Source organism: Clarias gariepinus, chromosome 16, assembly GCF_024256425.1.
Source record: "Clarias gariepinus isolate MV-2021 ecotype Netherlands chromosome 16, CGAR_prim_01v2, whole genome shotgun sequence".
NCBI classification, from domain to species: Eukaryota; Metazoa; Chordata; class Actinopteri; order Siluriformes; family Clariidae; genus Clarias; species Clarias gariepinus.
In genome coordinates, this window is record NC_071115.1 from 16,479,044 (window position 1) to 16,500,236 (window position 21,193).

At 37.0% G+C, this 21,193-nt stretch overlaps 1 protein-coding gene across 1 annotated transcript; it reads left to right on the forward strand.

Annotated features, from left to right (window-relative positions):
- Positions 1-1,427: 1,427 nt before the first annotated feature.
- Positions 1,428-4,892, forward strand: tob1a (transducer of ERBB2, 1a). The gene is made up of 2 exons (XM_053515123.1): positions 1,428-1,651; positions 2,827-4,892. Exon 2 carries the CDS (start codon positions 2,994-2,996, stop codon positions 3,972-3,974), a length of 981 nt encoding a protein of 326 aa, XP_053371098.1. The 5' UTR covers positions 1,428-1,651; positions 2,827-2,993; the 3' UTR covers positions 3,975-4,892.
- Positions 4,893-21,193: the final 16,301 nt, after the last annotated feature.

Sequence of the window (21,193 nt, forward strand, 5' to 3'; positions counted from 1 at the left end):
GGCAGCAATGATCAATTTCTGCTTAGAAGCTATTTCATCATCTTTTGTTTTACAGAAATAAATGTTGCAACATCTTCAACTACAACTTGTGTTTTTTGTTTAAATAGTCCATTATCTATCTATCTATCTATCTATCTATCTATCTATCTATCTATCTATCTATCTATCTATCTATCCATCCATCCATCCATCCATGTTAGCTCTGTCGCCTTGCACCTTCAGGGTCCAGGGTATTTAAATATATACTTTAAAGCGAGGGACACTTTCGGAACTTTATGTCCCATGATGCAATATAAAGCACAGGCAGAGGGTTTGTAGCCAGAACACGCATGCCTACCAGTGGCAGAAGCTTGTGGCAGTTTAAGCCCCAGCTCCCTCTCCCAGACTGCCACAGCTGGGCCATTGAGCAAGCCCTTAACCCTGTCTGCTTCAGGGGTGCCATATGATATGATTGACCGTGCGTTCTGACCACAGTTCTTTAAGCCAGTATATGCAAAGACGCTCAGAAGAAAAGACGTTCATTGTGCAGCAATGTATATGTGTCAGATAAAGGCTTATCCCTGCCCTTAAGTACCTCAAGTACAAAATAAAATAAATTTCATTTAATGAAGCTTGAAAATAGGATCTTACTCAAAGTTGTGTCATTTATCTTCTAAATAGTATTAATTGTTGAGTTAAGATCTGCAGTTTTATGTGCTTTTTTAAAATGCTCTTGTTATTATTATATGTACACCCTTCCCTATAGAAGCGCTGTGCAGTTTTAAGCCAATCAGCGTTTCTATTTTTTTCTTCCTGCTGACGACGCAGAGCCCCGCCCACTGTCAGTGTATCTCTCCGCCGAGGCTCTCCCTCTGCTCCGAGCTGAGGTGTGGAAGGGAAACTGCTAACAACTGTTTACCGTTTAAAGTGCTTATGAAACAAAATAAAATAAAAAAAAACATGTTTCACTAGCGTCTTGTCAAATAATCAGTCTTTTAAAAATTTCTGGGAGAAGGAGAATTACAGCTATACTGATTACAATCTTTAATCTTTCCATTAACATGCACACCATTTCTTGCAAAATGACTGACTCTTGATTATCTGTTAGGTACACTGACCGTAAAACATAATGACACGGAATATTATGTGTAACATTATATGTTTTTTTGTGTTTGCCAAACTTTCTGCTGAGACCCGCTGAGTGGAACTAGGTAAAGTGTGACGTCAGGTCCCTTTAACGGGCGAAACCCCGTGTAATAAAACGGGCACATTCTGTTTGACGGCAATTTAACCGAATCAGCTCAAAGAAGATCATATTTTGGGCGGGTTTAGCTCCGGAGCAGAGCCAATCACATCGTCGAATTCGGCCTTCGTATTGTTTTGACCTTTGAAACCGCATCACAGCCTACCTCGTGTCGGTGGCGGAGGAAAACTATAAATACAGGAGGCTGACAAGCGCTTGGAGACGAAGTTGTAAAAAACACCCAGGTACTGAGGGTGGAAAGGCGCTGTTAAGAAGGTGAAACGGAAGCAAGAAAATTCACGTCTACAAACTGGAATACCTTTTTTTAAATGTTTATTTGGTTAATGTGAAGAAAGTATTTATATCTACAGTTTTCTATTTGCACTAGTTAACGGTACTTCAACTACTGCGAAGCTTTTTATACGTAAAGTAAGTATCTGTTTATTTGACGTATTTTGTATTGATGTATTGCAATAAAGGTGACTTCGTCGTAGAATACATGCAGTACAATCTTGTATGTTATGCACAGAGAGCGAGAACTTCAATATCCTGCCAAGTTACTGCGTCAGTAAGAGAGAGAGGTTTCAGTATCAGGGAGGGGTTGCTAACTCGAGTAAAACTCACAACCGCAAGCCTTATCATCGTTTATTTCACGGCTGCAGTTGTTTAATGACTGAATTTCTCTTGCGTAATCGTCAAATGTCCGATTCTTTGCGCTGTTAATAACTGAAATGAACAACAGGGTTATTCGTGATATTGCTTTAAAACCGCATTGTTAGGTGTATATTCATATTTCTGCTTATTAGTGAACACGCCGTGTAAATCCGTGCGTGCTTACTGTTCTTGTCTTTAAAACAAGTGTTTCCTTCCGTGTTCTAGAAACATCTCTAATCTCGAATGCATGCCTCATAAAGTAGGATTTATTTCGGAGCCGCAGTTAGCACTGATGCCGTGTGCTTACTGCATACTGGAAGCTCTGTCCACCAAAAGAACATAGCACCTTCAGATTATACTCCTCTGCACATTGGGCTAAAACGATGTTTTAGAGTCGGAGGATAAGCACTGGGTTAGGTTGGCCACAGCTCTGTGGGATATTCTAGTGGAAGCTCGTTATTATGTAACGCGATCAGCCCTGAGAGCTGCGTGTCTCTGACGCCAAACTGCTTACAGCACGCACACTGACGTCGACAGGGCTGCCTCCCCCCCCCCCCCACTCTTGCCTCCAGAGCAAACTGTTGCCGACGATTATGAACAGGTTCTAGCCTAAATGTAACTCAAACAAATCTTCACTATGCAGCAATACGAGCAGACTAATATCCTTCATCTTTGTGGCTGACGTATGGTCCAGTTTTTGTTTTCTTGCGTTTATAAACATGCAATCCAAATAAAACCATTAAAATGATTTTATGTTTTGATAAGTATGCAGTCAATACTTTTATTATAAAAAATTAAAGAGCAGACTTTGTCCATGAGGTTCCAAAAAAAACAAAAAAAAAAAACAGTTTTTACTTGGTTAGTTGAACACAAGGGCACCTGATGGTGATACATGGTGGATGATTACTCCGCTTTTTTAACATGGCTCTCTTTGCTTTTTTTCTCCAAAGGAACTGGATCACTCATCTGTGGAAGGAGACCTTTCCTCAGCAACCAGCACTTTGTTCCTTTGCCTGGCTCCAGCTGAACCTTGTATCGTGCGAGGCTTGATACCACGTGAGATTTCAAGCGGCTTTTGGAAAATACTAATATTTTGCACCTGGTCAGTTTAGCAGCTATGCAGCTTGAAATCCAAGTAGCACTCAACTTTATCATTTCTTACTTGTACAATAAGCTGCCACGGCGTCGCGTCAACATTTTTGGTGAGGAGCTGGAGCGGCAGCTAAAACAGAAGTACGAGGGACATTGGTACCCGGACAAGCCATACAAAGGGTCTGGGTTCCGCTGTATTCACGTGGGGGAGAAAGTGGACCCAGTCGTTGAGCAAGCAGCCAAAGAGAGTGGGTTGGACATCGAAGATGTACGCAACAACCTGCCTCAGGATCTCAGCGTTTGGATCGATCCTTTTGAGGTGTCTTATCAAATTGGGGAAAAGGGACCTGTCAAGGTGCTCTATGTGGATGATAGCAATGAGAATGGGCTGGAGTTGGACAAGGAGATCAAGAACAGCTTTAACCCTGAGGCCCAGGTTTTCATGCCAATCACTGAGCCTGTGGGACCCTCACCCACATCCAGCTCACCGTCCCCTCCCTTCGGCCAATCGGCTACCGTCAGCCCCACCTTCATGCCCCGCTCCACCCAGCCTTTAACCTTTACCACTGCCACATTTGCTGCCACCAAATTTGGCTCCACCAAGATGAAGAGTAGTGGTCGCAATGGCAGCAAGGTGGCACGGAGCTCACCCACCAACCTGGGCTTGAATGTGAACAACCTCCTGAAGCAGAAAGCCATCTCCACTTCAATGCACTCACTCTATGGCCTTGGCTTGAGTGGACAGCAGCAGAAGACCTCTGCCCTGTCCCCGAATGCCAAGGAGTTTGTGTTCCCCAGCCTTCAGGGCCAGGGCAGTCCAAGTGCAATGTTCCCAGGAGAGAGTTCACTTGGCCTGAGTCTTAGCCCTCTCCAATACAGTAATGCCTTTGACGTGTTCGCCACCTATGGGGGGCTGAACGAGAAGTCCCTGATGGATGGCCTAAACTTCAGCTTGAGCAACATGCAGTATTCTAACCAGCAATTCCAGCCAGTAATGGCCAACTAGGAAACAAAGATGCTACTACAATGACCAGAGATATGTGACTGGAAGTTGGAAGAGGGGGTGCTTATTTTCTAAAATTTTGAAAAAGTGGAAAAAAATAGTAAAGAGCAAAAAAAAAATAAGGAAAAGCTTACACGTTAACTGTACAGTCCCAGTGTACAAGTCAAAGAGCATGAGCCCGAGGGTGAAATACTTTGCCCCCTTGAGTTTTTTCCTTTTGTTATTCTTTTTTATGATGAAGCTTGTAGTACTACATGTCCAAGCTTGGTTACCTAAACTCAACATTATTGTTTTTTTTTGTTTTGTTTTTTGCCAACCAAGCACAAAATTATTTTTTATTGACTGTTTTAAGATAACTCTATGAGGAATTAAAACACAAGTCATGGCCTCTTACAGTATTTAAGATATAGCTGGACAGCCAATTTTCAAAGGATTGGCATAAATACTAAGTGGAAATTTCCTGGTCTTTTTTCTAATTGTATAATTTAATTTAGTACAGAGTTTGTAAAATATCAGAGTATATATTGTTTCTACAACATGGTATTGCATTTATATCTTTTTACTACTCCAGTGATCTGTGATGGCTGCAGCAGCTTTTGTGTTATTTCTTTTTTTATTGAAATTGTAAAATGAATCCATCTTTAAAACATTGACTATTCTGAGGATTGTGTACAGAATATTCCGTAGTGGTGGGATTTAAGAATATTTGCTTTTTTTTGGAAAAAAGAAACAAGAGTTGTATTTTCTGTTAAAAGTTAAGATTTTTGCTATATTATGACAAAATGTAATCGTATATTAATTTTGTACCTACATTGTGCAATACTTGATAAAAACACGGTATAACAAAAGTATTGAGTCAGTGTCTTACATGTTAAGAGGGACTGATAGTTTATTAAGTTTGTATTAAAATTCTTGAAAATATTTTCCTGTCTAAATATTTATTCCAAAGAAATGCTAGGACTGTGTGTCTATCAGTGCATGATACAAGTGGAATCTTTCCAGGGTCTGCACACATTTTACTCTATTAACTTGTATGATATTTATGGAGCTACGATAAACTTAACACCATGTACACACTTGAATTCAAATTGTAGTTGATAAAATTTTTTATGCTTGCATCAGATCCTACTTAAAGCTTCATTTTAAACCATATTCTGAAGTTCTTATGCATCAATTGGCATTTTACATTTTTATATCCACAGTCTGTATACTAATCACATTATGTAAATAACATCTGTGGTAGTAAAGATTACATAAGTCTTTACTTAAAACAAAAAAAAACATTTTTTTTTTAATGAACATTCACTACAAGGAAATGTATTTAAATACTACAGTCCTGACTCTCCGGTTAAGTACTTCTTTGCTAATAGCTTTAATGTCCTTGAAATGTCAGGACAGGTTTGTTAGAACAAGCCTTGGTGGTAGGGAGGGGTGTTCCTTTGGCAGAGTATTGATGCACCCTCCAGGCTAATCTCATTTTGTCCCTACCCATGTGGCTCTGATATAGCCCTGTGTGGTTTGACAGATATATCAGAAGAGGTTGAGAATGGGGCTGGTCTTGCTAGGGCCTCCAGTCCTGGGTCCAGTTACCCCCCCTCAATGCTTACACAAACAGGTGGAGAGAGCAGTTCTTGGCAAGTTCTAAAAATGGCAACCTAGCATGACTTAATGGCTTCCCAACTACAAGAAGTAAATTTAGGCTATTTTAAGCTCACTGATTAGTAGGGTTTATTGAAAAGTGACAGCTAAGTGGGAAGTTTAAATATATATTTACACATTTGCAGCTAACATGTCACATTCTGGAATGAACATTAATTTTATTGCTAGGTTAAAATTAAATGATGTACCTTTTCAGGGGTCAGTCCTACTGTTTGGTAATGTTTTATAATTGTAGTTTGTTGGAGTATTAAAACCTGGAGGGTATTTTTTTTATATTAGCTTATTGTTTACAATTTGGCTGTTCCAAATGACTTTGGTTGCTTCTCTGTTTCGTTCACATGATGAAAAGGGAGATTGTTAGTGGCCTTTTTTTTGTTGACAGGGTTTTGGCAATTGTAGTAGTTTTATCCCATATGGTGTTGTTTCCAAACTATTTGCTGTATTGGTCTAGTTTGTAGTATCTTTGCAATCCCGATCACTCAACATTGATGAACATGCATCATTGAGCTTGATTTGTGTCAAGTCCTTATTCTTATAGACATTCTGGACTGTCTTATTCTTAGTGTTGTGTTGTGAACTGGCAGACAATAGTACAAATGCAGACCCAGCATAATATTTCATCAGATTAAACAACACATTTTAAAATACTGAGCAGAGCTGATAAACATAAAAAAATAAAGCTTACATAGTTAATTAAATACAGATTTTTTTTTTTTTTTAAAAAGAAGAATGTCTTGTTCTGCTCATCCAATCATATGCATTTATATAAATAATAGAGTTAAAGGTTGCTCCACAAAGCAAGGACTAGCTACAGTACATGGTTAGAGTCTTTGATTTAGAAAAGCTAGAGTTTTTACACACTTAGATATTTCTCTTTGTATTTACATTTTTTTTTCTGCTTAGCAATAAAAGACAACTGTACAAAATTAAAAAGCGAAGAACCTGTCTGTTTATACTATCTGTTTATAGACAAGCTATTTCCTAATGAATATGCATTAAAATGTAACTTACTGTTCAACACTGTTAAGCTTACACAGATTTTTTTTGTTTAGAGTTTAATGTAACTGGAGATTTATACCATGTAATTATATTTTTCTGGCATAGACTTTTAAAGTGGACCTACTTTCAATGTACTATATCACCCCATTGCTACAGGAGGTGCCACTCCCTTTTTTTTTTTTTTTTTTTGGTGTGTCTTTGGTGATATTAGAAAGAGAAAGGATTTCTGTGAGAAAGGGTAAAAGAGACCCTTTCTCACCTCTGTGCTTTGTACTTGTGAGCGGTTTGTAGGCCTGGCAGCTCTCTCCAAGCCAGTGCCCAGTGTGAGTAAGAGGATGAGCTGTCTGAAAAGACCCAATTCAGTGTTGTAGCAAGAGATAGGTTGCCACTGTTTAAATTTTTTTTCCAGAAAAAAAAAACATTTTACACCTTTAAATTAACCAAAGGCTGTATTGAAAGGCATGAAGTGGTAATGACAAAAGGGTTTGCTTAGATAGGTTTCTTTGTTTATTTCCTGGAGGACAGGTGTTCTGCACACTTTGGTGATTTTACTGCTTAAAGATGTCTCAAGTTAATTATCAGGTGTAGTAGGTGTGGTAGATGAGCGAAACCACCAAGCTCTGCTGGACAGCATCCCTCAAGAATTAGAGTTAGCCCCCATGTCTTTGTTTAAATGCATATCATTCTTTCAGTTTTTTTTCTCTCTCTTTGACTCGCCCTGGACTAGTGTTTGGAATATCTTTCCGTTGGCTCTTGAAACCTGTAAGGAAGTCCTTAGATGTTCCACATCTGGTATGTTTCAGCTGGTCTCACAACTCTGAAACCTCAGTCATTTCTGCAAAATGCAGACTTGTCTTCACACACCCATACACACACCTTTTTGTGTAATTCTTTCTCAAATATTTTTTCTTTTTTTTTTAATCTTACCTTTTTTCTCAGAGGAATGAGGTGACAATAGTAAAGAGACAAAGACAGAAAGAATATTACCCCATAGCTGTAGTAGGCAGAAAGGAGATGAGTGTGAACCCGTAAGGACTAGGGCATCTTAATAATTCAGTCAGAGAGGTAGTGGAAAAACATTCCCCTCAGTACATGCATTGTAAGGAAAAAAAAAAAAAGATGGTCTGTAACATATGAAGCTTTGCAGGTGGCCAGTGCAGATGGGAATCAGTGCCCACAACTGACTCATGGAGCTGTTGTTTTCATGCAAGCTGACATGCTATTTTATATATTTTTAAAAATAATTTCTATGACATTCTGTATATAAGATAAGATGACAAATGAGATTTTTATTTGTGAGAAATATAGAGGGTTTTTGTTGAAAAATGTATACAGTATTTTTTCAGAATAATTTCCATTGTTGGACCTTCCATTGTTGGAATTCATTTTAGTATTTAAAACTTTTGTTATGTAAATAGAGGTCTTAACACTGATTATTACACTAATAACTGTCAGCTATAAAAATTCACCATATACTAGTGCCTTATTGTCTCAACATATAAGATTGTATATAAAGTTGCCTTATAAAATGTTACAATATAATAACTTACAATATAATGTGTATATATATTATATTGTGGCTTCTATGTATAATAAAATAAGATTTGTTTTATTGATAATTAATTAATTAATTAATGCCTAGTGAAAGTAATTTGCAGAATGCAAATAACATGCAGAAGTATGGCTATTTATGCAACACAGGGTAGCTATTTTTTTAACATACAAAAATATACAGTACTGTGCAAAAGTCTTGAGCCACAACTTGAATTTAATTAAATTAAAACAAATGTTTTTACTGCAACAGGCTACAAAGTGCCTAAAGCTAAAATTACAAATTGGTTGTTTTGTACCAGCCTCAGCAGCGGCTTCATTTCCCCTCTCATCTGTTCCAACCACTCAGCATTCAGCATCACCATATTAATCACCAGCCTGGTCATGTCATCATCTTCACCTGTTTCTCACTGGTTCATGCCTTAGGTTAGATAATTTTTTTAAATGATTGAATGTTTCATAGGTCACTGTGTGGTTTAACACACAAAATACATTCCTCTGAAACTAGTAAGGTACAGGGAATCCTGGAGAACTATTTCTTATGAATATCTTAAAATACAAGAAAGTCTGGCCCTTTTAAAAGTAAAACCTGAAGCAGTGAGAGGAGGCTCAAGACCATTGCACAGTACTTCATGTTTTAAATAAAATTTCCTAATAACCCTATAGTTCATGCCCTAAGAAGTAAACAAATACAGATGCATGAAAGATTATGTAACATATTTTCATGGTGACCATACTCTGAGACCACCACAGAAATGGCAGCTTGATAATATATGATTAATACTGTGCTGTGATATAATTTTACAGTATTTTACAAGTCAAAACTGGTTACTGTTATAGTTCATCTGTTGGTATCTTGGATACCTCACTGTTTTAACTTTAGTTTGACTTGAGTGTGCAAGGCCCATCCCCACACACAAGACTGCAGAATTTGAAGTTTACCTGTGAATCTGTTGTTGGACTATGGCTATATATTTTGTCATCTAATTGAGACATGTGGCCTCTTGAAAAAGTTTTGTGTTGTGTTATTAAATCTAAATTCATTTAGATCTAATAACACAACACAATAATACATCTTATACTGTATATGATTTTAAAAACGTATACAGTATTTTTTCAGAATAAATTCCATTGTTGGACCTTCCAATGTTGGAATTCATTTTAGTATTTAAAACTATTGTTATGTAAATAAAGGTCTTAACACCGATGATTACACTGCTAATTGTCAGTTGTAAAATTCACCATATACTACAGTAGTGCCTTATTGCTTAAAAGCAATCATCAATTTTAAAAATCAATAACTGTAGAACAGAGAAGTCTTCATTAAGGCTATACTGGTCTTGCATGAAGTGGTAGGAATTTTTTTGTATATATTTAGCTTTTTTTATGTATATAAAACTATAACTTAAAGTGGTCCAACCGTTTCTTTGGTTGCATATACAGTAGTGCTTATTTGGGCAGATGATATAAGCACACTTGAGGGAATGTAGGAGGAGTGGAGTGGCTTTACTCGCCACGGGCATTGTTGCATAACTGCATAAATGTATGGCATTTTCCATCAATTAATGGAATGGAGGAAAAAAGATTGCATTATTTTCAAATGCACTCATGGATTAGCTGAATTGAAATCTCTGTATCTGGAACAATGCATACTCAGAGAGAAATAAATCTAACTTAGTTGGCATTGTGCCTTAAACTACTGTTTTATTTAGCTATATCTTTTCCATACAGAGAAAGTGTGTGAGGTTTTTAGTGATGAAAAGACTACAAAAACACTGACCAATAAAAGTACCACTGTAGTAGTAAAAATGAACTTGAATAACAAGTAAAAATAGTGATCAAGAAAATCAGTAAAAAAAAAAAAAAAAGACTACTTTATAAATAGCTTTTTAAACAGTTTATCTCCAATTACCCAAATAATCCACAAATGTTGTATATTTTGGGAATGCAACTGTAAATAATTATGTTAACTAGGCATGGAATGAACAAGTCAACAGTATATAAAGAAACAATGTTAGCTGGCTAGCAAATTTAGCAAAATGTTGTTTGGTTGAAAGTAGCTAGCTTCATTAGGTAGCTCATGGAGACTCTTACTGTACATGTTTGTAGCTGCATAGTCAAGTATTTGGCAATGATGCTTATCCATATAATCCTGGGCATGACGTACTGTATACTCTATATATAACTATGCCAGTGGTGTAAAAAAAATAAAAAATCTGAAAATCTGGGTAGCTAGCTAGCTAGCGTAACTCATTAAGCTAGCTAATGGTTTTCCTGTTTGTTTGTTTTTTTTTTAAATTAGCTATTTATCTTTGAGATGCTCATATCTCCACAGGTTTTGGCTAGCATTTCTGCAGCCTAGTATTAAGGGCATTATTTTCTGCTGTTTCATTCGATTTAAAATGAAGTTACCTGAGAAATTAGACCAAGGATACTGTCTCAGCCTGAAATGTAGTCTTTCAGCAGGAAGCTGGCTTATTTTGATTGGGTTTTAAACTGAACAATTTAAAATGGGACCTAACAGTGTTACAAGATTAAGGGCATTGATATTTTTAATACAGCTCAAGTAAATGTAATAAGATATGATATAATTATATGCAAAGTAGAGTGAACTATGTACTTAAGCACTTCTAGGCGGTTACTTTCCACCCTTAAGGGTATTGTAGCTTTAGATGCAACACACAAAATTGCCTACACACACTTCATACTAAATAATCAACACAGACATGTTTAATAAAAATATCTTATGAAATATTTAATGCAAAAGTACTGCAAAATGAAATAAATTGCATCTACATAAATATTGCTTTTCTGTAGCATAGAAAATATTTATATGTTAAATGGTTAAAAATAAAGTTTAATGTCAAATTGTAATGGCTTTTTAAATGCTTTTATTAGTTTGCATATAATGAAACATCTAAATACCTAATCATAAATTACCAGGTAATGAAGATGTCTTGGAATAAATTGTAAAAGAAAATACAGTATGTTTTAACTGTGCATGTATGTGCAAACATGCAAACAATTTAATCTGTCACAGGAAAGATGAGTGACTTCAATCTGCTGTACAAAATGTGTTTGCTAGCTGCATGTGACCCGAATGACCTGTGCAATGTCCCTCACATGGGCCCCATCAGCGACTGATAAGGCTGGGTAGCCTTAGGTCATCTTGGGGTCAGAGCTCCTAGGACGCCGTGTTCTCAGTGCCAGGTCTGAGACTTATTACCCACATGCCCTCTCCAAGGAGCATGAGAAAAACAGCTCTCCAACACCATGGGTAGCTGAGGTAATTTAAACTCTCTTGGTCTAATACAATCAGATGAGTTAGATGAAACTCAAGGTTGTACAATATAATGCACAGTGACAATAGAATATTGCTTATGTATAAATCATTATTCTCTGTATTCGCATGCTTTTACCTTTTGCAATCTTTAGTGTTATGGGTTGTCAGGAAATTTCAAATCATTTAGAGCAGAACATTTGCTCTGTCTGTCATTTCCAAACAACTATAGTGTTTGCCTGATGGAAATCTTCTTTTCTCTCCTGGTAAGGTGTCTGAAGCAGAGCCAAGCAGAAGGGTTTGTGAAATCACAAATCAAACGGTTCCCCTCTCACCCAGCCCTAAGAAATTTCACGGGCGATTTCACTGTCAAGATGGACAGTGTATGACATGTGGGTGTGCAGTGGAGCATTGCGGCTTGCTGTGAAGAGTTGTTGAGAGGGTGCTGGGACCTTGTTACGTTATTACGTGTTTTCTTTAAAAAAGATAAGAAAAAAAAAACAATATGTATAAAACACATTGCACTATATGTATACTGTTCGTGTCTTCAAGCATTTGTCCTAAAGAGAGTGCCGACATTTCGTACCCAAAATTTGTTTCCTTCATATAAATTCTTGTGTGTTTTATCTTTGGTACTGTACATGCTTCATTTCGGCAGACTTAAGGCCTATTCCATGAACATCTTGCACAAAGCAGGAATATACACTAAATAGGACAGCAGTCAGTGTACTGCATATTCATACACATCATTCTTAGGTTAGAAAATAAGAGAAAGTTGTGCAGTGGGCAGAGCAAGCTTTATTAGAAGCCAACATGATTTAAGGAAGCCCTTGGCAAGGCTCCAGGGCATAATTCTTGCTGATGTCTGCACTGAAACCTGGCATACACAGCACATGACCCAGGTGTCGAAGCAGAAAAGAACAAAACAACAACCACTCTTACATTTTTAAAAAGTTAAAATGTCTCTCACCCACATGTTGAAAATAACAGGCTAAAAGCTTTATGTGGTAGCATGTTAGCATCTTGCTAATAAGTTCTCACTTCTAGACAAATTAATTACTTGATAAATTATTGCCTAAACTGAAGCTGATTTAACCAGGAATTTCTTTAGGCACTTTATTAAATCCAAGCTATGAAAAATGTGAAGCTGAATGCTATACTTAATCTCACAAATTTAAAAAGCAGTGAATTAATGCTGTTTACAATAAAGAAAATTATAATATTGTGTGACATACAAATATGTTACATTTCACTGAAAACTTACAATACTAGTTTATTTTAACTATGACCATAGCTATTTTGTACTTTGCTGCTTTATTTCAATTGATTTTAAAACAATAACAAAGATATTAATTTGTTATTTCTGCAGTGAAATATTTTTTAAAATTATCATTATTTAATATAGATTTCTTAATTCAAAACCTGCTTGATCCAGTCAGAGTCAAAAGGCATTTAAGGTCTCAGGTGTCACTTGTCCAATCTATGCCTGCTTGATTTCTTCATCAAGATCATGTACAGAAGATGGTTTCTTGACTGCTACTGCCTGCATCAACAGCTTTTAATGGATTTAGATTGGAAGATGACACAGGCCATAGCTCCAGAAGGTGAGTGGCCTTGTCAGTTTTTCAGTTAATTAGCACAACTCTTTAGCCAGATAGGCTAGAACTAATTAGTTTTAATTGTTTTGTGCACAGGGAGAACAAGAATGCATGGCCTATGGTCTTAATACTTTTGACCTCCTTCATGAATTTCTACACATACTCATGCTTTTTGATTTCATATGGCAAGACTTGTTCTAGCTTGTAAAAGAACAAAGTCATAAAAAAAAAAAAAAACAGGGAACAACTGTTAAAAATTGTAAGAAATATTGTTTGCATTTCTATTTTAGGAACGGCTGACCTGATGTTGGCTTACTAAAAGATTAAAAGGTTTTAATGTGAGAAAATATACTATTAATGCTCTGTACACCACACTGAATTTGAAATGAAACATTTAAGATGTGAGCAAAGTCAAGACTTTCAGCTTTAATTCTAGGGGTTTGACAAAAGTTTGTCCTTAACCAATTAGGGGGTTATAGCCATTTTCATACAGGCATCCCCAATATGAGGGCTTATAAATAGTGGAACAAATTATCCCAAATGCACACATAAATACTTGGATGAAAATACTTTGCAATCAATGACTGCCTGAAGTTCCAATGGCAACCATACATTACAAGCTTATGCCATAACATTGCCTCCACCACGTTTGACAGATTATGTGGTATACTTTTAATCATGAGATGTTTCTTTCTCTCTTCATAATTTTTATTCCTATCATTATGTTACAACTGCCTTTGGTTTCATAAGTTCAAAGAATCAGGCAAATTCTAATCTGGCCTTACTGTTCTTGATTATTACCAGTGGTTAGCACCTGCATTTACTTCATAAAGCCGCCCCTGGATTTTTAGATGTAGTAAAGGGGTTGTTAAGGGTTAAGAATGTTCCAAACTGTTGTGTTGGCCACTCCGTATGTTTCTGCTATCTGACTGATGGGTTTAGTTTTTTTTTTTTTTTTTTTAGCCTAATGATGGCCTCATCTCTTGCATAGAGAACTCTTTGGACATCATGTTGAGAGTTTGAGAGGGAAACATTAGTCATGAATTAACAAGGGAACAGGCCCCACCTGGCTATGCACCTTTTTGTCAACAATTTGTTCCATTATTTATGAGTCCCCCAAAATGGGATGCATGTATAAAGATGGCTGTAATTCCTGAATCATTAATGCCATATGAAAATTTTGACTGCGTTCACATCTGGAGAGTTTCACTTCAAATTCAATGTGGTGTTGTATAGAGGCCTAATGCCCAAACACTTTTTTGTTCCAAAATATTTGGACAAGACTGTAGCTAGGTAGAAATATTTACAAACAAAACTGATCAGCTTCTATCAATTGTGAAATAAATGGAATGACCCTGTGTTAGTCATATTGTAGAATTTCTTTTAGTAATGAAAATAAATGGAGCATTGAATACAAAGCGAGTTTGTATGATGCGAGAGTGTATGATGTCCTTGCAGATAAACCCCACAAGGTCCTTTCACGTTTTACCCTCATTGTAGATGTGCATTGTTTAACCTTAAAGTAATTTAACAAAATAAATCTATTTATGAAGTATAGTGATTTTTACAGTGTCTAACGTTTACTAGCATTAATAACCAAATCAGTTTGGAGTTTTATATGTTCACCAATTTGTGGGTTCTATACATGGCTACACAGCTTTCTCCAACTTTTTAAAATTTTGCTGGTACCTAACCTGGCTTTTCTAAATTTCCCTAAATGTGACTGTTTTTTATGATGGATGGGTCAACGCTGGCTAAAAAAAGGCACCTAATGCACTACAGCTTGACATGCAACCAGCACAAGGCTCTTAATCCCCCAAATCCCAATCCAATCGAGCCCCCATGGAATTCAACAGACAAACAAGTCCAATCTACCTCACCCCGCAACCCACAGCGACTAAAGAATCCACTGCCCATGTCTTGTTGCCAAACACTGCACACCCCTGGGGTCTTGTGAAACCATGTCCCAAGGGGCCAAAGTTGCCTGGCAGCACAAAAAACTAACTTTACACAATACCCGGCATAATGTTTTGCATTGTTATGTTATGGTTGATTGGTGAAGATCCATCAGGGGAAATCTTCTGATCAGGGCCAGAAAAAATAACTAGATTTAATATGATTAAGCTTTCTGGTCTTCTACACCCTGTTTTTTGTGTTTTAATAGAGAAAAGTTTAATTTGCTTTCTGTTCTGTTTTGTTCTCTCTGAGACAATATAAACTAGCTGAATTAGTATTCCTATTCATACTTTTTGAAAGAATACCAATGCCCAATTACAATGGAAGTGGACTTTATATTAACTTTAACACCTTTCCTGTTATACTAAAGTTACAGCATCTTCACACTTACAGTATGACTGCAAATCAATCCCTGCTATCTGCTATCACCCAAATGAGGATGGGTTCCCTGTTGGGGCTGGTTCCTCTCAAAGTCTTTTTATATTGTCATCTCAGGGGGGTTTTCTTTGCCACCATCGCCACCATCTTGCTCAACAGGGGCAAACTCACTCACTCATCTTCTATACCGCTTTATGCTGTATTTAGGGTCACAGGGACCTGGAGCCTACCCCAGGAGGCTTAGGGCACAAGGGAGGGTACACCCTGGACAGGGTGCCAGTCTATCGGACAGAGTGCCCACTCTATCACACACACACTCATACACCCATTCACACACTACAGGCAATTTGGGAACGCCAATTAGCCTTACCTGCATATCTTTGGGCTGTGGAAGGAAACCAAAGTACCCGGAGGAAACCCACCAAACACGGGGAGAACATGCTAACTCCATGCACACAGAGACGACCCAGGACTCCGGAGGTGCAAGGCGACAGTGCTAACCACTAAACCACCGTGCCACCGCGCCGCCAGGGGCAAACTGATAATTATAATTTGTACATATTTCCTTACACTTTTCAAACTTATTTCAATCATTTTTACCTCTTTAAAACTCTTGCATTGCTACATAAAATGGAACGGTATTGAATTAACATTTTTGCCAGTTAGTGTTAAATAATAACTTTTTGTCTGTTGAAACCATATTTATCACTGCAGTAATTATTCAGTGGAAGGCTCTTATCTATTTGCTTAGTTACATCCAGGTGGTTACTTTCTTTTGGCCGGGCAGTGCATATACTATACACGCACATAAGTTAATTTGGTTCATAGTCTTTACTTTATTCTAAATTTTGTGTAGTTAAACAGACATCCACAGCAACAAAACATCAGTACTTATAAGGTGTATTGTATACTCTAACTTCTTTGCTTCCCTATTGTTTCAAAACTGATAGACTAATAAGCATTTATATATTCAACTGAATGTGAACGTGAATTATTCATAGCCAGGCTCAGCTATCATGGTCTGCCTCTGGAGCTTGTGAAATTTATTACTAAAACAAAGATAACCTGAGAAAAATGTTGAACTTTTTTATCCTCTGCCTACAGGTTCCTTTTCACCTCTTGACAGCACCTTATACAAACATTCACTTCAACCTTTCAGTTAGTGGCATCGACTTTCTCAGAAGACCATAATCGGACATTGTGTGTAACATTCCAACATAACCGCCCATCTTTCTTTCTCTCACCTCCCTCTTTCTCATCCTCCCACGTGCACAAACACACACTTTGTTTCCTGGCAACATGTAAGCGTGGGGAGGAATGTTGAAGGGCTCTCGTGTCACAGAAGGCTGTAGCGTCCAGCACACACACACACACACACACACACACACACACACACACACACACTGATTCACTAAGTAGCTGTACACACTGTTTGGCTGTAGGACATTGAGGAACTCATTTTTTATGCCACCTCCGCCATACTAGTATAAGGTACCTTAGACGCTTTAGGACATCTTTATGTTTGCTGGAACTGGAAAGTTTGGAGCTAGTGGATTTATGGAGTTTAAATGTGTTTGCCCTGCAGTCAAAAGTTCTGCTTGTTAGATTATAATTTGGTCACTGTTGATTACATTTCTGCACTTCTTCTACTTTATTTTAAGACACAATTTTCTATAAAGTATTCACATAATGTTAAAGCTTATATACTCACTAAACATGCTAGTATTGAGTTGGACCCATTTTTGTCTTCAGAACTGTTTTAATTCTCCTTAGGAAAGATTTAACATGGTGCTGGAAACAATACAAGATTTTGGTCCATATTGACATAATAGCATCAAGCAGTTGCTGCAGTTGTTGGCAGCACATCCTGATGCAAATTCCAATTCCATCACATCCCCAAAGTGCCCTATTGGATTGGGATCTGTTGACTGTGGGGGCCATTTGGGTACAGTGAACTCATGTTGTGTGTTCAGCGATGCTCTTTGGCATACCTCGGTTGAAACAAAATGTTATTTGAGTTACAGTTGCCTTTCTATTAGATTGAACCAGTCAGGCCATTCTCCTCTGACCTCTGGCATCAACAAGGCATTGTCACTGAAAGAACTGCTGCTTACTGGATGTATTTACTTTTTCAGATCATTCTCTATAAACCTTAGAGATGGTTCTATGTGAAAATCCCAGAAGATAAGCAGTATCAGAAATACAGTATCAGAAATACATCTGGAACCAGCAACCATGTCACAAAGTCACTTAAATCACCTTTCTTAATAGTTCGAGTGCCAACTGATTGTCTTGACCATCTTTACCTGCGTAAAATTCATTGAGTTGCTACCATGTGATTGGATGATTAGATATTTGTTTTAACAATGAGTTAAACAATATCTAATGAAGTGGCCCATGAGTATATATTTATGTTTAGGGTATATAAAGTACACCTTCTTGTATGCATTCATTTTTTTCTGATACAGTGCTTTAAAAGTGATGTATTGCATACATATTAATACATTTTCATGCCATTAAAAGATACTGAAAACTGTGCTGTTCCACCATTCTACAGTATTCCTATAAAGGGCTATAACTGTAAAGTATTTTCAATACTGGCATTTCAAAATCATGGACCAAATACATACATACATACATACATACATACATACATACATACATACATACATACACACGTACGTACATACATACATAGCATGTAATGATTATAGATTTAATCAATTTTTTTCAAACAGGTAACCATTTGGCATATGATGGATACCTAACAGTCCTTCACCAAGAATATATAGACAGTTTAGTTGAGTAAAATATCATGTGCTTTTGTTTTGCAAGTTTAGTCTCAAAGTTTAAGGCAGATGTTATTTGCACCTGAGTTAGTGCACTTGTTGCACACACTTTAGCTGTTCCCAGTAGAATAGCTTAATCTACTGTAACATTAGCTTTTTTATACTACAGAATAATAAATAAATCACTACATTGTGATTTTCTATTTTATTTTTATTTTTTTATTGGTCAGGGCTTAAACAAGCCGATTAGAATTTTGTCCTATTGTGACCTCATACTTTCCCCGCCTCGTTGCTCAGCTCTGTTGGGTGGAGATTATTTCAAGTAGTACAATAAAGCCTAGAAATGCTTAAGTTAAACTTTGTGGACTGTGAGTGTGTGTGTGTGTACAAATAGCTGTACTGTGACCAGTGCTATTTGCACCGGGTGACACTGCTTATTTTGAATGGTCTCAGGGTAAAACCAGGTTCACAGAGCTCTTAGTCCATCTGGATAATTCTAGAAGCTAAAAGCAGTTTGATATATTTTAATAATAAAAAGAGCTATCATCTTAAATACATATTAAGCAACTTTTTGGTCTAAAGAAGTTTTTATAATTGAAGATCAGTGTCAAGAAACAGAGCTCCTTTAAGTACAATGGAAAAAGTGTAGAATACCAGTAAAAAGTCTGTTATGGATTATGGACTCCAGAGCAGCTCTACTTTTGCCACACCGAGTTTAACCAAGTGTTTGGATTTGAAAGTCAAATGGAGTAGTTTCAGTCTAGTGCCCAGTGTCAGAGCTAGGCTGTGCATGGAAAAAAAGCGCACCAAGGAATAAAAAATACTACATTCTCATCTTCTTCGTCCAGCCTGCAGGGGATCAGCTACAGCACCAAAACTGCAATCCACTGCCTCCTGGATTATTAAGTGTGAAAAACTCACTCTCCATAAAAATGTATTGCGATGAAGCAGCAGGCCTGGCCACAGTTCCTAACAAATTTTTTTTCAAGGTGTTACATCATTCTGAGTGTCCAGCCACAGACTGTATGAGAGGTGAGTTAAAGTTACAGCTGCTTCAGGTTGAACTACTGGTCCAAAGCCAGGTACTGTATTTGGTTTAGCCTTGTTGTAAAGCGTGTGATCCCTGACCTAATTGCAAATCCACACAAATAATTGTTTTTCTCCAACGTAAGGAGTCAGATAGAGTTTTTTTGGATCTAAACAGCCTGTACTCTTTCCCCTTTATCTTCTCAGCCTGCACTCGTAGCCAAAAACAAGTCAGGAAACAGCAAATCATGCTACAGTCCTACAAAGCATGCATGTGAATGTGTGTATGTACTGTATGTATATATACAAAAGTCTTAGGCCACACAGAATTCTGAAATCCTTTAAAATAATGGAACTTAATGTTCAACATCTCGAATATTCAATACACACTAATAAGCCATAACATTTAAAATGTAAAACATCATGCCCAATATTGTGTAGAAAAATACCGGGGTGGCTCTGGTCCCTTGGGGGTTTGCTTTGGTGTCTGGCATCAGAACATTGGCATCCTCCATGAATCGAATTTGTTTGTTCAGTGCATTCCATAGGTGCTTAATTGATTGAGTTCTGGGGAGTTTGGAGGCTGTGTCAGCAGGCTTGGGCTCTTGCTAAGGCATTGCTGAGGCTTGCTCTCTACTAAACCTCATGCCTGACAAGTTGTGATGCACTGGATGTTTGCCTTTTTGTTGTTGCCAGCTTGACATGGGTCATCTTTTCATAACCTTTGGTCACAGTGTAGATGGGCCCATTATCCTGTCACCAGTTTACTGGTATATAATTGATAATCAATGTAATAATTTAATTAACCTGGGAGGTGTTTTAGTGTTGTGATCAGTGTATTAATAGTAGATTCTGCACTATTTCTAGATCATTGTTTAAATGTAGGCAATATTGCACTCTGATGATTTTTAAGGTTAATTATAAGGTCTTTTATCTCAAACTTGTGGAGTCCACACTGTCATTAAAAGAAAAAGTGGGATGTACCTATACCAAAATTCTGAAATCCATTCAGAATTTTTACTTACGTCAGAATAATATTATTTAAGATTAATTGTATTGATAGAATAGAAATTAATGCAGGATTAGAAAACAAAAGTAATTTCACCCTATGATTAATACATTTTTCTAAATCATAAAGAATAGAAGAATAAAAGCATTTTCACTAGTTGTCTCAGACTTTTTGACCCCACTATGTATGTATATGCACGTGTGTAGAATACAGAGCATATTAAAATGTTTCTTGAACCCAAGGGACAAACGTGTGTATTGAATGAAACTTAAAAGAAACTAAGGACTTGCTTTGTGCTGCTACATTTCACTCCACTTCCTTCCTCCTTTTCTACATCGCTTTTATTGCTGCACTTCTCACCACTTGTGAAGGGCCAAGTAAATTTCCACACTTAATTCCGATTTCTTCAGGAGGTAGTGCAGTCTGTCTTTGATTTTCTTCTCATCAGTCTTGCTGATTAAAAAAAGGGTGGAGGAAGGGATGTTTAAAAAGGCAAGAAAGCTTTGTACATAAAGGGATTCTGTGAGCTTATGTAATTATTCATGTTAATAAAAATTGCCCTGAGTGACTAAAAAGGTTTTTCACCAAAATCTTTAATCACACATTATGATAGCTTGTGATTTCCTCATGTTTCGCTGCACAGAGAAGGGAAGTCTAACAGCACTGGGGCAGTTAATATTTCTGTTTTAGAAACGCATTATTATTTATTTTTTTATTTGTTATTTTTTGCAAAAGATCTAATTTATTTAAGTCAAAAGGATCTGTGTATTAAGCTTAGATTCTGGTTAATTTGTCTTTGTAAAGATGCGACTACATAAATATGTTGGTGGTTCAATTCCTACCTGACTTTTCATGAATACCACAAAATCAGGTTTAATGAGATATTCAGTCATATATGGTTCATATGAAGTTCTGGTTCATATGGTTTGTATAAAGTTGCATTTCTGCAAATGCAGAAGTTTGTAGACATCTGACCA

What these genes read in the sequence shown, in the direction of transcription:
- tob1a (XM_053515123.1), top strand. Translation starts at nt 2,994, where the DNA reads ATGCAGCTTGAAATCCAAGTAGCACTCAACTTTATCATTTCTTACTTG.